At 44.3% G+C, this 15,345-nt stretch overlaps 1 protein-coding gene across 1 annotated transcript; it reads left to right on the top strand.

Moving 5' to 3' along the window:
* Positions 1 to 793: 793 nt before the first annotated feature.
* On the top strand, positions 794 to 3,381 carry LOC102314230 (thymosin beta 4 X-linked). The gene is made up of 3 exons (XM_005945509.2): positions 794 to 944; positions 2,190 to 2,302; positions 2,400 to 3,381. Exons 2-3 carry the CDS (start codon positions 2,203 to 2,205, stop codon positions 2,429 to 2,431), a joined length of 132 nt encoding a protein of 43 aa, XP_005945571.1. The 5' UTR covers positions 794 to 944; positions 2,190 to 2,202; the 3' UTR covers positions 2,432 to 3,381.
* Positions 3,382 to 15,345: the final 11,964 nt, after the last annotated feature.

Here is a 15,345-nt window from a genome sequence, read left to right as displayed (position 1 = left end):
AGAGAAGATCCATGGATGTATTGAAGGAGGTCGTAATGAGAGCTGGTGTGACAGGATGGGTCTGATGACCCTTCAGAGAGGCCTGACTTCAAAGAGAGACCTGAACTTATGTATCGGTGCATTACTGTGTCTATATTTTCCTAATCAAAGCCTCTGAATATGCCCTCTGTGGAGGAAATGGATTCCTGCAGTTTAATCAGTCTCGATAAAGATGTCCTGGGAGTCTCTGGGGAGGTCAAAGGTCACAATTTAGTATAGAACTCCCTAACGTATGGTTGGATTTCCCACTTAAAGGCAGATCCTTTGGAGAAACTCATCTTGAATCCAATCTAATCTACAAATGAATCACAGTGGAAATGCTGCAAAAAGAGGGAGACGCACAGCTCAAATGAAGCTGCCACCAGGTGGAGCCCAGCACGCATGGAAGTGCAGTCAGTGGCACGTGGACGTCCTATCAGGAAGGACGCAGTTTTTTAACAATTTTCCACAGGTCAGGCCTTCAGAGAGCGCTTTCCAGATCAAACTGAGCGAACGCAAAAGAGCCACTCAGTCAGACGCGTGCTGATGTTGCACTCAGTGCAGTGGCATCATGTTATGAAACTAGAGGAGTGGAGTGTACCATTCAGCTCAGTGGGGATTTCACAGTAAAAACACAGACACAAAAAGCAGAAATCCACATCTTTCCATTCCTTTCGTCTGTCACGTAATAATAATAATAATACTAAGAGCTTACTACAAGAGGTGGTGTGTGTGTGTGTGTGTGTGTGGATGGAGCATTCAGAGCTTTCCTCCAGCAGGGGGCAACGGAGGACGGTCTGGGGGAGCGGTGATGTCAGATGTCATTAGCATATTTCTGAGTATATCTAACGCTTGCGCAAAGACGCGCCACTACTGCTGCAACAGCGCGCCGAGCACAACCTTTCCAGACATCAGCCGACACATCGGTGAGTAAACAGCTGCTCGGCATCTCATGCTGCTTTTCTGTTTTTGTGATCAGCCTCTTTGTGCTTCACCGTGTGCAGCTGGGAGAGCTGAGACTGTCGGAGTCGATGCGGGTAAATGCGCAGTGGAGTGGATGTTGTGCCAAAAGTGATGCCACAGCAAAGAAAGAAAAAGGAGACAGAAGATGATTCGATTTTTTCCTCTTGTCTTTCTGTCCTTGAGTTAAGAGGGTTGCAGGTTTTCTAAGCTCCCATCAGAGTGTAAATGTGACAGCAGGGTGGGCGTGTGTGCAGCGTCTTTGTCTCAAGCATATCAGCCCATTTCCTTTGTTGCTGTGTGTGTGTGTGTGTGTGTGTGAGGGAGAGAGAGAGTCAGAGAGGGAGCCCTGCACCCACCTGGTTCCCTTCATAAAACCACGCATTTAGATATTTTCCCTCGTGGGTTTGTTCGAGCAAATGTTTAGGGTGGAGGTTTAAAAAATATATATATATATATTTTTTTTTTAACGAGCTAGGTGAAGCAGCTGAGCGCCAATCAGGGCGGTGGTTCCTTGAAGATTGCGCACCAAAGGGAGAAGTACGTAACAAGTGAATTTTGCGGATGTTGTGCGCAGTTTCCATGCTAGTGGACGCTCATAAATCCATATTTCCAACATTTAGAATATTACAGTTTTTATTCACTCAGCGTCATATTTTAAATAATGCGCACAAGTTGGCTCCCCCCCCCCCTTTTTTTTCTCTCCCTCATATTTCTCCTCGCTGTGCCCAGCATGGGAACTCCTATTGTTATGTAAATGCGCGCTGAACGCCTTGGACGGGCTTCATTGTCTTCCCCCCTCCCTTTGTGCAACATCCCGGGGTTGTGTGTGCGCACTTCTTGTGTTGGGTAACGGGATGGATGGCAGGCAGTCAAATCAGGCAGGGCTGAGCCGCAGGCGAACAAAAGAAGGCGGACTCATCGGCGGCACATTCGAGGGAAAAAGTAGTCTGCGGTTGCGCAGTCAACTTCATCTCGAGCCGTCGATTTCTGGTGGCTGAGATTTTTAGGCAACGCCCTTCGACTGATTAAAAATGTCAGCTCGGTCCACATGCTCGGTGCTTTCTGCCCTTTCCAGAAATCAAATAAGAGTCACTGACATGTCAGATTTGATGTGCCGTGTATATTTAGTCTTTTGTTTTTTGCTGCACAACTTTGCGTGGTGAATAATATTAATCATCTCCCTGCTTGTTCCTTCCATCTTTTCTCAGACTAACTGCAACAATGAGCGACAAGCCCGACCTTGCAGAGGTGGAGAAGTTCGACAAGTCCAAGCTGAAGAAGACAGAGACGCAGGAGAAGAATCCCCTGCCTACAAAAGAAAGTTGGTGTCCTCGTTTCTTCTGGATTCCTCTTTTTTGCACGATTCTTTTCGTATCATTCCTTACCCCTCCTTCTTTCCTCTCTCCTCTCCTTCACAGCCATCGAACAGGAGAAGCAGGCGACGTCGTGAAGCCCCCACCTCCCGTCATGCACTGTACACCCCTCACCCCTCCTCCTGCATTGCCTTGTTTTCAGTCACTTCTTTTTAGCTGTATAACTCTGTAACCGAAATTATGAAACGATAACCAAGCTGCACAGCCTGTGGATGGATGATGCCTTCGCCAGAGCGCCCACCCCGACCCCCACCCCTTTACTACTGTCACCTTTAACCACCGTCATGCTCGTCCTTCCGCCAGGGAAGAGATGAGGAAGATTTCTCTGAGGCAGAGAGGGAAGGGAGGGGACTGCAGAAGATGGTCCGTGAATGTGCACGTCTCTGCTTTTAACACCGCCTTGACCACCAAGATCGACGTGCAGTGTCAAGAGGGCGAGAGGCCTGAGGGATGGGGCGTGGCCTGCGTCCCAGGAAGCTCATCACCGTCTCACCAAAACCCACCAACCACCACCCAACTTTCTGTGTGGCTGCTTTTGCGCCAAAGCTGAGGCGTCAAGCTTTTTTTGGTTTTGTTTTTGTTGTTTTTCTAATTTTCGGAAATGCACAACTTCGTCTGTACGCTGGCCAAAATGTACCCCCCCCCACAACCTGGAAAAAGAAACTGATACTGTTGTTTCAGTGTTTTCTTTTTTTCTTTTGTATGTACACAAGGATTTAAGAAAGTGTAACGGATGCCATCTAGATTCTGGGAGATGCGGTGAAAATGTAACGTGCTTTGGCCCTTTTTCGTTTGTTGTGTGGAGTGATTCAGGATGGCTTTTGTCGTCTCTGAATTGTTTCAAATGAGAGAAAAGGAAAAAAATGATTCTGCCAATCGATTCCATGTGTTTGCTTTGAACCGTAGAGCGAAATTCTTTTGGAGTTTTGTATATTCCCAGCAGTCATGTTACTCTGCCACAAACCATTACCAGAAATGGAAAGACAAAAAGCAGTGAAATGTTGTAATAAAAAAATTTGTTACTAAAGAGGTGTGCTGCGAGAGTTTATCTGCACATTTAAATGTCCCCCACCCCCACCCTGCATGCTCTATCACAATCCTCACACTTGAAGGTAGTTAGCAGGAATTTAAATGGGCTCCAGCTTACAGTTCAAGTCTTAGTCGAACCTACTTTCCACACTACCTCACTCTTACCTTCCTATAGGCTTACTTAACGGATGAGGCACCATTGAAAGGCTTAAATGTCTTCCACGGCCGGGATTTACCAGCACAGGAGATGAGTTTTTTTAAAAATGTTGTGTATGTGTCGAGGTGGCGGAAGGGAAATGAAAGTTGTTAAACCACCTGTCATGAATCTTTCCTCTAGAGGAAGCTGTGAACACCACTGTCAGCTCGAATTACACTTTAAAAGCCTGAGCTGTGGAGCAAACAATCTCAAGTTCAGGAAGTAGAGTAGACCAGCTGAGGAACTGATTGTGTAGGGCACTCTAACAGCTACAGGTCTGATTTGATGCAGCGTGAACGTGCTATACTGAATGAAAGGGGAGAATAAGGGTGTACCTATAACAAGTTAGCTATTAGCTGGGTCGGTGCACTGGTGAGCGGTGGCTTATTGGGACAGGATGGCCGTGACCCAGCAGGAGATTTGCTCAGCCCTTCACCCTAAACTGCATTAATCCTAATTTAGCCACCGCCTACACAGCCTTACTGTTATTACCATGACATCTGTAAGACTTCCCGTCAGCAGCATGCATGCAGAGAACCTGCTGCATTTGTAAAGGTGGACATAATTCACGAGAGACCTTTTATTCAGGCTCTGGAGGAGCAGAGCCCTCATTGGCTTGCTTAGCACGGGCGTAGCGATGAATGCCTGAACTATCAGCTAATGAATTCTGCAAGTAAGTCAGATGAGTCTTTGCTGCAGGACTGACTCTGTGTATTTCCCCGGGGTGGGGGCTCGCAATCACTAAAGACAAATGCAAAGAGGAGACATCATCATCGTCAGAGTTTGCCTCTTCTCAGGCCGAAGACGGGCTTGATCTCGGGCCATATAACAGTCCGAAGATCTTACGTGCTAGTGTAAGTGGATTAGTGTTAAGTCAGAGGCTGTTAATAAGGTATTAATCTGCATTGAGGAGGAGGGGTAGTGGCTATGGCAGGGAGAGCGGGCCCGGTCTTCACTCGGATGGGATTACAGCCGCCTGCGGTTCAACAGCATGCTGTGCGCCTCCGCTCGGGCCTGCATCAGGACCCCCAGAGAAAGTGACGGAGAATCGGGGTGGAGTCGCTGCTGTCTAGGGAAGAAGGGGAAAGGGGAGATTTGAGGGGAGGGGTGCGTCAGATGTGTCAGCACTGTGAGCTCGTTGGGAACCTATGGGTGTCCTGCCTGGTAACCCATGGCAACAGCTGCTGCTGAGTCACGTCCTGGGGGTTGGGCGGTTGGATGCTTGTTGTCCTCGCGGAGAGCTTTTCTCCCTGGCACGCACTCGACATCAAACCTGTCCTCCTGGCGCGTTTTCAACACTTGGGAGATTATGAACGCGCCGGGTTCTGCTGTGCTGCTTCTGTTCAGACGTTTCAACCATCTGGCCTTGCAGCACGGTGACTCAAACTAAAGGCATGTCTTTGAAACTGGCCTAATTAACAGAGGGAAGTGATTGATTAACGGCTGCTCAGTGGACGTGCTCCATAGTTGCAACTCTATTAGCAGGCTGTTCGTCCCCCTACACTTAGCAGTAATGGACACACGGTTACTGGATGTGACTTGTTTGTGGCCACAAATAGGGCGGTTTGTTTTTAAACGGCTGGATGGATTGCATGTAAATTTGCACAAGACGTTAACAGTCCTCAGTTAAGGCGGGAGTGCCTTAATGGACCAACCATTGCAATATGCAGGAAGAGATAACGGTCTATAAGTCACAGGTCTGTCGGACAGAAATCTGTGCTTCGTATCCTGTTTAGAGCATTTTGTTTTGCACTTTGTTTTTACTTTCACTTTAACTTGCTGGTTAAATGAAGGCCCCAGACATTTCTTGGTTACACTAAAGGTCATTATACACAGCGTGCTGCCAAAGAGCAATGCAAGATTCACAATTTTTCAGATCTGAACTTGTTGTGTGACATGTACGCACACAAAACGTGTTGTGCTTTATGGAAAATTCATCCTTAAAAAAACACACTGTGAAAAAATATACAGTTGACATCAAGCAGTGATGAGCTGGTCCAAGAGACGTTCTGGATTCATCCAATTCTCAGCAGCAGACAGCCCACAGGGAGAATTTCATACATGATCCAGGAGCTGCTTTCGTACATATTTCAGGACGTCAGTGATGCAGTTTGAACCACATCGGAGGAGGCAGAGAAATAATTTCAGAGAGCTGATTGACCCAGAGCAGCCTTTAGTTGTGTGTCTGGAGTAAAGTAGGATTATTTTAGTATATACTCAGTACTGGTACACATTTTACGCTACAGCGTACCTGTTGCCTGATGCAGTGGTCTGATTGGTCTGGTCTATTTATTTGCACGTAAAAATACAGATTGATCCAAAAAAACCACAGATACTGCAAATGCACGTTGAAAACTGATGCCGTTCTAAGCGAGATGGCACGAGGCCATTTACAAGCATCTGCATGTGGCAAATTGAGTAAAAGCTGTCTCAACACGCTGTGCAGTGGCACCAACTCTAAAAGACACATTTTGCACATCAGCGAGGCACCAACAGCTTTGACAAAACATTGATATTTGGCATCTTGGAAATGAGTTTACTTTCCCTGCATCTGCTGCACAGCAAGATTAGCTCTTATTCCCCCAAAAATCCAGATCCAATGTCCCCCGTAGCAGGTAACAAAGAAACGAGGAGCCACGTATTACTGCAGCACCTTCACCGAGAGCTGCAGGTACAGCTAGGTTTTCCACTGAGCCGACTGAGTCAAACACTGGGTCTGCTGTGGATTTCCATGGCAACTACCCACCCAGGAGCTATAGATTCTGTTGCCTGCAGTGGCTCTCACGTTAACACCTGATTGTTATCATTAATAATATCTGCTGTGTCTTCAGCTGTTACTGCTGCGGAGGGGGCTAAACAGGAAAAACACATTCTGTGAGCGTCATGATTGTGGTTTCCTGTCCAAAGCGTATCTCTCTGTACTATCTGTGGTGTCATTGTTGTGTGCTGGCTTTACCTCCAGAAGTAAAAACACATACATGAAGACAATGGCTAATATATAGCATGTGTTCCTTCTCTGCTTCTGCTACTTAAAGGTCACTGAATGCAATCACTCCCCACAGATTCTTTTCTGCATGTGGTAGTGTTGAGGCTACCAGGCTAGCTCATAGTATGTGACTCCAGAGTGTAATTTAATACAGCTAGCAAAGTGCCCGGGGACTCCCACATGGTCATATGGATGAAACTAAAGCCGATGGAATCCTGAAAACAAATGAGAAGTAATATGAAAACTTTATTGGTTTATTTGATTTTCTGGCCATGCTCGTAACAGTAAACCAAACGACACAGCATCCACACATGAAATCAAACAAAACTTTATTTTCTTAGCTGGTTGTAATGTGGAGAAAATGTCCTTAAATCAGCGATCTGCAGGGAGGCGACAGAATTACTCCTGTGATGATGTTTTTATGAGACAATGAGTGCTGGATTTTGTTACCCAGTAAAACAAATCACCAAATGGGATGATGATACATGGCTTTGTCTGGACAGCGCCGATGCACTAATGGTCAACTTAATATTTTATTAATAAAGATCAGACTAGGAAACTGGTTTCCTTTTTTAAAAGGGCTTCTTGCATTTTTCATAGCGGGGTGGGCGTGGTCTACTGTGGGATGTTTTGTCATCAAGGGCTGCACGTTTACAACCCGACATGGCTCAACCACAGAAATTAAGAAGAAATCAAAGAAAAAAGAATTGTTATTGATAGGAACAAAGAGATGCACATGACACCGTCCTGCACTGCTGTGCTGCAAGTTTGAATGCACTGTAACAATCGATGTAAAATCAAAAACACTGCATGCTCACTGGCTAACAATTTATGAATGAAAAGTTGTTAGGCAGTGAGGACTCCCCATGATAATCCTGGAACTACAGATGAGGCCCATAATATCACCAGGAAGCTTTTTACTGAGCACACAGAGTAAGAGAGCCAAGGACCTTTTCCTCATAGGCTTTCTTTACAACCAGAAGTCACCAGAGGAGTCGCCCTCTGTTGGCCAATAAAAAGAATGCAGGTGTAAGGTACGTCTGTGGTGGCTTCGTCAGTCTTTAAGCTCTCTGTGCAATGGTAATATTTCTGTTTGGGCCTTGGTAGATAAAACAGGCTTTTCTCTAGTCCTAATGTTAGGCCCCAGTGACACAGGCCTAGAAACCAGCTTGGCAACCATTTGGCAACTGGTGGTTGTTTATTCTCTGACTGGTTGGTGAGTGGTCACTAGCAGTGGTTGTGAAAGCATTGCTAGGGACTGGTCAGTGACTCCCCCAGTAACCACCAGTTGTTAGAGAAAAGTATGTATTCCATGACCAGTTGGCAAGTGTTTGCTGGGGGTTGTTAGATTAGACATAAAGAGGTGTATTGTGCTGCACCTCCTTGTGATTTCTTTTGATGCTTGCAGATTGGATGCCAGTAGTTTGCATGCATTCTGCAAACACTCGCAAACTAGCCAAGCAGAAGCAAAACTGTGAAAAGTGCCACGCGAACTGGAAGACGGGGAGCATTTGCCTTAAGCCTGGCACCATTTAAAATGCGTCAGTTGCAATGATAACGCATGTTTACTTTGATGGTAAACGCCCCGTATTTCTGGTTTCACCATGGCTTGGCAAGAAGTGGCGAGTGATTTGCAGAAAAGTCGACAAACTACTGCAGAACAAAGGAATCACAAGGAGGTTTTTGGTATCTTTGTGACTGATTGCACCTACAGCCAGGCACAACTGTCAAAATGGTCACTGAATGCACATTTTTCCTCTAGCCCTTAGCTGTCCAAGATATCAGCTTAGAACATAACAACAGACGTAGCTCCTCACTAGCAAAACCTTGCTACTGGAAATGTAATCAGGTTTTGTTTTTGTCCGTATGAGGAGGCTGTGTTGGGGTATCGTGCTGGAAGGTGCTTTTTCGTCGACACTGCAGTGATTAGTGGACTCCATTTTTAAGGTAGTGATAGTTGGCACAGTTTACTGTTTCAGTAAACTGTGCAGCTCAGCGGAAGAGAGAAACTAAGGCAGGGCACACCCTTCAGATTTTCCTGGAAAATTAACCCCGAGCCTGTGACTAGAAATCAGTTTACAGACATTTTTAAGGAACAGAGTGCTCAGATGGTCTGTTCTGTCCGTGCTACTCCCGAAAGTTACTCCTATACAAGGAGGCCTACATAAAATATTCTTTTGAAATATTTCAAGCAGGTGTCAAAACCTTTTTTTTTTTTTTTTACCAGTCATGTCCTCTTTGTGCAATGTGTTTACAGATAAGCGATGTTCTGCATCCGGGGTTTATAGGAAAGCAGGAACTGTTTTATAGCATTTTTCTGAACAAAGACACAGAGTGTTGTAAAAAAAAGTCTAGTAAAACACACATGACACTGTAAAAAAGAGCACACATGTTCTCTTCCCCATAAAGCCAGAGTTAGCGCTCTTGTTGCACAAAATCATAATTACATCAGAGCCCATGGATTGGTAACAGACCGTTAAACAGTTGTACGGGACCCTAATTACACCATCACACTGATGCATAAAAGCACAGCCACACTGAGCGGGCGTGGGCCCGTATTACAGAGTGCAGCAGGCAGCTCTGCCTGTCTATAGCTTGGGTTGATTATTCCAGACATGCTCTATTAGCCTGGCCCCAGGTGGGGCCTCGATCAATGGTGTTTAAATGATGGTGACGCTCTCCATTGCTTGTGAATGCATTAGCCCTAGCATTGTAGAGAATCAATGTGGCTGCACAGGCAGTAGAGCTCAGTGCAGCACATCAGAGTGTCAAACTGACTCACTGTGACTTTATGAGGCCCTCCTGTAAATATAATTTCTCATGTGGCAACCACAAGTGAGTGTGAATAAAAGCTGGTCCTGCAGGTTACATATAGCCGTGCATGCATGTGTGAATGCATGCATGATCAACACATGATCGCATGAAGAGATGTGTTGGGGAGTCACCTTGGTGCACTTGTGAAGTGTAAACAGGGAGAAGCTCTCAGCGACTGCTCTCCTGAGGGCTTACACAGTGCGACAGCCGTGACATTTCCACAGAGCGCAGAGGCTGTGGCTGCCACGCTGCAGACGCAACACTTCCTCCCTCGCCACGGGCACAGATCTGGGGCACTCTCTGCATCTCCTCTTCCTCCTCCCTGAAGCAGACACCTGACACTTTTGGTTTCTATTTTGCAAAAGAGCAGAGAAATGTTCTGCATTTGATAACTGTGACTCGGTCTACGGTGCTGTTCTGTTTTTTCACTTATCTGAAAAATTTTCAATTTACCTAAAATGTTGCAATTTTTACTGTCTCTAACTTTTTAAACCCAAGGAATGCATTTGCAGCAAAAGGGCACATCTGAAATGATCCCTGAACCCTGATGAAATTTGAAACGACACAGACCGTGGCACCCTGAGACTCTCCGAGGCCAAGCTCATCGCTAGGAGAATGTTGATCATCAGCGTTAATTACCCTCTTAATCCCAGAAGAAATCTGCTTAATTACTGGCCCTTTGCAACTAACAAGCTTTACATGTCATGCCCTTATTTGGGTTTTATTAATCAGCAAGAGACCAACATGAAGCAGCACAGCACAGGAGGCTCAGGAAACCACCTTTCGAAGAAAGAAAGCATCTGCCTGGCTTCACATGCTCACTACCAGTTCTTGTTGTGCTTTTTATAATAGAATCAAGGTTTTACCAGTTGAACCACATGCAGACTGTACACAAGCTTTGGAGCTTGATGGCTGTTACTAAAATCAAATATTCCTTAAGGGTGAAAAAGAACAAGTTTGTGCAACCATGTTTGAAGACAAAAAATGTTTTATGCATGAGCAAACAGCTATTCCTGCCAGTATGATGAGTCACAGAAAAAAGGCGAAATGATGGGAACGACAGCAATCATTTTTACCCAACATTATTACTGGTATTTGTGCAGGACTCCCTGCTGACCACCACATATGTGATCCATCTGTGTACAAGGGTTGATTGCAAAATTGTGTCACTTTTAGTGCAACTATTTTTAGAGCTTTTCTAGAAGTACTATCCTGACCACTTGTGTCCTCTACGATACTTGTTGGATGCATAGGATGTATAAACCAGTGTGATATGACTCAGTGCTTAGTCAAGCCTCAAGGTGAGCATTTTATACTTTGCCAGCTGGTGTTTTGAAATCAGATGTGTTGTGGGAGAGGCGGATAAGATTGACAGTACACACATTCACAAAGTTTACACAAAATAACCAAACAGTAACCAGACTTTAAATCATATTTGTAGAAATCTGAAGTTTTCAAAAGCTTGGCAAAAAAGGTTCGTCTTCAGCTTAAGATAAGATCACTAAATCTTCTTGGACCTGGAAACCATCTTTCATACTTTCTACGGTTGGATCTCCTCCTCTGTGAAAGCAACCCTCCACCTTTAGTCAGCCTCAGTCTTAGGGGTTTGCACCTGAAACCACCTTTTAATTACTTGGTCACCAATAATTTGCATAAAATGATGGCGACTTGTCTGCAAACATTCAACATTCACTCTCTGAGTGGTAGTGAAACTGGAAAAAGTGCAAATCAAACCAGAAACAGAGAAGTAAATGTAAATGTGCTTTTGCACTCCAGCTAACATGTTAAAAAAGTGCAAGTTTCACTACAACTTGGAGAGTTTGCAAGTGTTTGCAGACAAGTTGCCATCTTCCATGCAAACTACAGGTGACTGTGGCAACCTGTTAGCAACCAAAACAAGTAGGTTTTCAGTACTAATTTCACCTTGCCACCACTGTGAACCTCCAGGAACCACTTGCCAACTAGCTGGAGAATGCACATTTGTCTCTTGTGACCAGTAGTTGCCCAGTGTAACTGGGGCCCAGTTACACTGGGCAACTACTGGTCACAAGAGACCACGTTACTCTACGTTACTCTACAACACCACACGTCCACAATAATGGCCAAGTTAATGTCATGTGATTAACGGTGTGTGATTCCAAAACCTAAATACACTCAGACGCCTTTTGCAACCAAAGAATTGCCCCCTGCTGGCCATTAAGAAGAATGCAGCCTTAAGGCACTAACGCATTGGCTCCATTTTTAATACAAGTGTGCACTTTGTCCAGCTTTTATGTGGTCTCTGGTTCGATCTCTTCTGTGAGTGTTACAAGGACTAAAATCTAGCAAGTGCGACTAACGCCAAGTAAAGTGTTGGCGTAGCCAACAAACCCATGTGCCAGCGCACCTGAAACCAGTTAGGGCTTTTGATTTTTATCTGTAGATGTTTGACTTGGAAGTCTTTTGTTGCCTTGAGCCATTATCTTAAGACCCAGATAAGCCTTGGGAGAAAAACAAAGAGAGCGATTAGATAAGTTTCCTCAAGCACTGCCACCTGTGCACGCCTCCACCTGAAACATCTGGAGATCAAACCTATTTATTGTTAAATTCTTCTCTCGCTCCAGCTGAACATGATGCTGAAATGCCCGAGGACTCCGTTTTCAGCCCACAGTGTTTGTGTGGCACAAATGCTGATTGGTGATTCAGTTTTAGAAAGGCATGCTGCAGCTTTTCACACTGTCCTGACTCAAACTGTGGGCGACTGAATAAAGCTACTCTTCTCCTGCTGTAATTAAGAGAAGTTCCTGGGCTTTTGCCTCATGCTGCCACTTACACATTAAACCTGGCATGAATGGTATCTCTCAGTAGAGGTGCCAGTGTTGGTCAATTTGTGCCCGTGTTATCAGGGTGGGGTTGCACTGATAATTTAATCTGTCTGGGCCTGTGTGTGTGTGTCTCGTTCAATCTTGCAACAGTACATCTCAGTTGTTCTTGCCTGGAGGAACGTTTATTATTGTGCACATGAGTACAGGAGAGGGATGAATAATGTGCTGTTCATTAACTTTGTTTTGACGCTCCAAGGTTTATGGCATGCACATATTGCTCTCCTCGACATAGCATTCAAGACTGCCTAACCCACTTCAAGGCGTCTCTCAGGCCTCCTCTGGGTGTTACGTCATATGGAGTGTGTGACATGAGACTTGCAGAGTTGCTCAAACAATGTTGCTCAAAGGCTGTATTGTGCAACACCCAGCCAGGGTCTGAAATTCACACAAACGATCGATCTCAATATGTTTTAATCGAGGGCTCTCTCACGCAGACGCTGATTGAATCTCAGGGTGATAGCACCAGCTCCACACCCGTAATCCACTTAACGTATCTTGCAGTTGCTTGTCACAGTGTTTAGTTTTTATTTCCCTTTCTGAGGTCATTTAAGTGGTGATAACAGCTGCTGGTATTGCAGTGAGTCACTCTGGGCCAAGGTCGCCATTAAGCCGTGTCAACAACAGCAAGGCCCAGCATACTTGACGTACAAGGTAAGATAACAAGGAAGCTGGAGCCCTGCCATCATCCGAGAGAGTGCAAATCCAAAGATTAGCCCAGGTGTAAAAACTAATATTTATGGCTCGATGTTTGAAAGATATGTTCTTGTGACGTTCATAATCTTTTAATGCAAATGTCAGATTACATTATGATTGAAATTGCCATTTATTTTGTTTTGAAATATCTCCACATCCTGCTGATGAACATACCAACTAAAACCCCGGCTGTGTATCAATCTCCACTGAAAATAGCCCTGTTTTAGAATAATGGTCAGCTTTTTTTGTTTAGTCAATGCCAAACGATATATCTGTATTCATAAACAGCCACCAGCTAACATAGGAACGTAAATATGACATAGGACATATTAAAAGAGTGAGATGAGAAAAGAAAACGGTTAACCGCAGAGAGTAAAACTTGTTCCATGTTTTGTGAATCTGAGGTCAGCTTCTTTCCCGTCAACCACCCGGCACTGTCAAGGACGCCGACACAGACCAGCTTCTGCGGCATCTGAGGAATTTTGATGCCGCAGCACACCACATGTTGTTTTGTCTAAACGAGGTCAACGCTCATGCTGGCAAAACACAATTGTTATTGCTAACAAACAGGTTAGTGAACATAGCCCATTGTCGCCTCCCCCATGAGGATAATATTAACATCTGAAACCTCAAGAACATGTAATAAATAGTTTTCGTGCCTTGAGGGAGAAAACAGTGCGGTTTCCTAAGGCATTAGAAACAAATCTCCAGGACTGGTGCCTGACCTTTGACCCCTGCTTTGGTTCCCAACAGGGATCAACTGAGTATGAGATTCATTATCATTTCAGCAGTTTACAAAACTGGATTTTGTACGTCTCAGCAACCAAACCCACAGGCCTGCTTGCAGCCAAGATGTGCACAACTTCCTTGGCCTCCTGAATGTCCCAGCATGCCTTTCAGCGTGTGGTTGAATAAGGTCTTTTGTGTGTCTGAGTTTGGCTACACTTTACTTCCTTTCAGTAATGACTTGTGCTCACTGCTTTTTAGTTGGAAAGTTTCAGAGTAAGTTAATGTGATACATGAAACTGTACAAAAAAAAAGTTTCACCAATTTAAAATGTCAAGAGTTATTTAAAGCAGAAGTTTATACCATTTTCATATGTTGTAGCCATGCCATATGAACCAAAAAAACAACCCTTCCCTACTCATGTCATGTTTAAATACGTTCAGCAGACAGACAGCTTATCATTTCTACATTTCTATTAACTCTTTCAGGCATCCATGTTTAAACTATTGTGCTATTTCAGCTATTTATCCAATGTTTAGCTGCTAACAGCAATTTAGCAACCAATTCCACTGACTTATGTTGAGCTAACAGTTTTATTTTTACTGTTTGCTAACAATGTCAGCTGTTAAATCATATTTTAAGATGTTAACACAAACTATTACCTGACAGTTTAATTTGCTGGCAGACCTTTAACTAAAGAGTTTACCACTTTTCATTAATCATTTTCACTGTCCATTGTAGTTCAACTCTTTGTTATGTTTAGCTAATAATTCTCTTCATACTGTTAGTAATAACTTCAAGTATTAGCCATAAATTAGCAAGTTATGGTCAGGTTAACAACAGAAGATGACACGTGGCACTGTTTCATTTCATTAACAAAAATTAAACCAAAATGCAAATGCAGTCATATGAAAAGCTAAGTGCACCCTTAATGCTACCATAAGAGTTAAGATGGGAAGTTGCAGCCAGATATTGCTAATGAAATAGTAAGTGTGAAGACCTTTACAGTTTTGGTAGTTTGCCTGTCTGGATCGTTCATGGTAACACAACGCCAAAGAGGCAAGACTTGAGGATCAGCGTTATGGAAGCATCTGTTTGAAAGGTTATAAGAGCATTTTCAAATAATTTGAAGTAAACCATTCTACAGTGAGCAAGATTATTCACAAGTAGAAAGGATTCAAGACAGTTACCATTCTTTCCTTGAGTGGACCCCAAGGTCAGACCATGCAGTGCTCAGAGAAACTGCAAAACCCCAAAGAACATCTCTGACTCTACAGGGCTCATTTAGCATGTTATATGTCAAATTTCATGACAGTAAAGTTAGAAAAAGAAAAGACTGAGCAAATATGGACTGTTTGGCAGAGTTTCCAGGAGAAAGCCTCTTCTGACTAAAAAGAACATGGCAGCATGGCATACGTTTGCAAAGCTCCATCTGAACAAAGCCAAAACCTCTGGAACGACGTCCTTTGGACAGATGAGACCAAAGTGGAGATGTTTGGCTGTAAAACATAGCACCACATTTACACCACCACAAACACATATAACTGTGAGCACAGTGGTGGAGGCATGATGACTTGGGTTGTTTTGCAGCCACAGGCCCTAGGCGCCTTGCAGTTATTGAGCAGACCATGGGCTACTCTGTATACAAGAGTCAAAGGTAAGGCCAGCTGACAGCTAAAGGTT

The sequence above is a fragment of the Haplochromis burtoni genome, unplaced genomic scaffold, assembly GCF_018398535.1.
Source record: "Haplochromis burtoni strain Fernald_Lab_line unplaced genomic scaffold, NCSU_Asbu1 Contig_394, whole genome shotgun sequence".
Taxonomy (NCBI): Eukaryota; Metazoa; Chordata; class Actinopteri; order Cichliformes; family Cichlidae; genus Haplochromis; species Haplochromis burtoni.
The sequence above is the reverse complement of the archived record's forward strand: the minus strand, read 5'-3'. Positions and strand labels throughout refer to the sequence as shown.

Bases quoted from the DNA above. Each gene is read 5' to 3' on its own strand.
- LOC102314230 (XM_005945509.2), top strand. From the start codon at position 2,203: ATGAGCGACAAGCCCGACCTTGCAGAGGTGGAGAAGTTCGACAAGTCC. The intron at 2,303-2,399 runs GTTGGTGTCCTC...TCTCCTTCACAG, and splicing joins TCCCCTGCCTACAAAAGAAA to CCATCGAACAGGAGAAGCAG.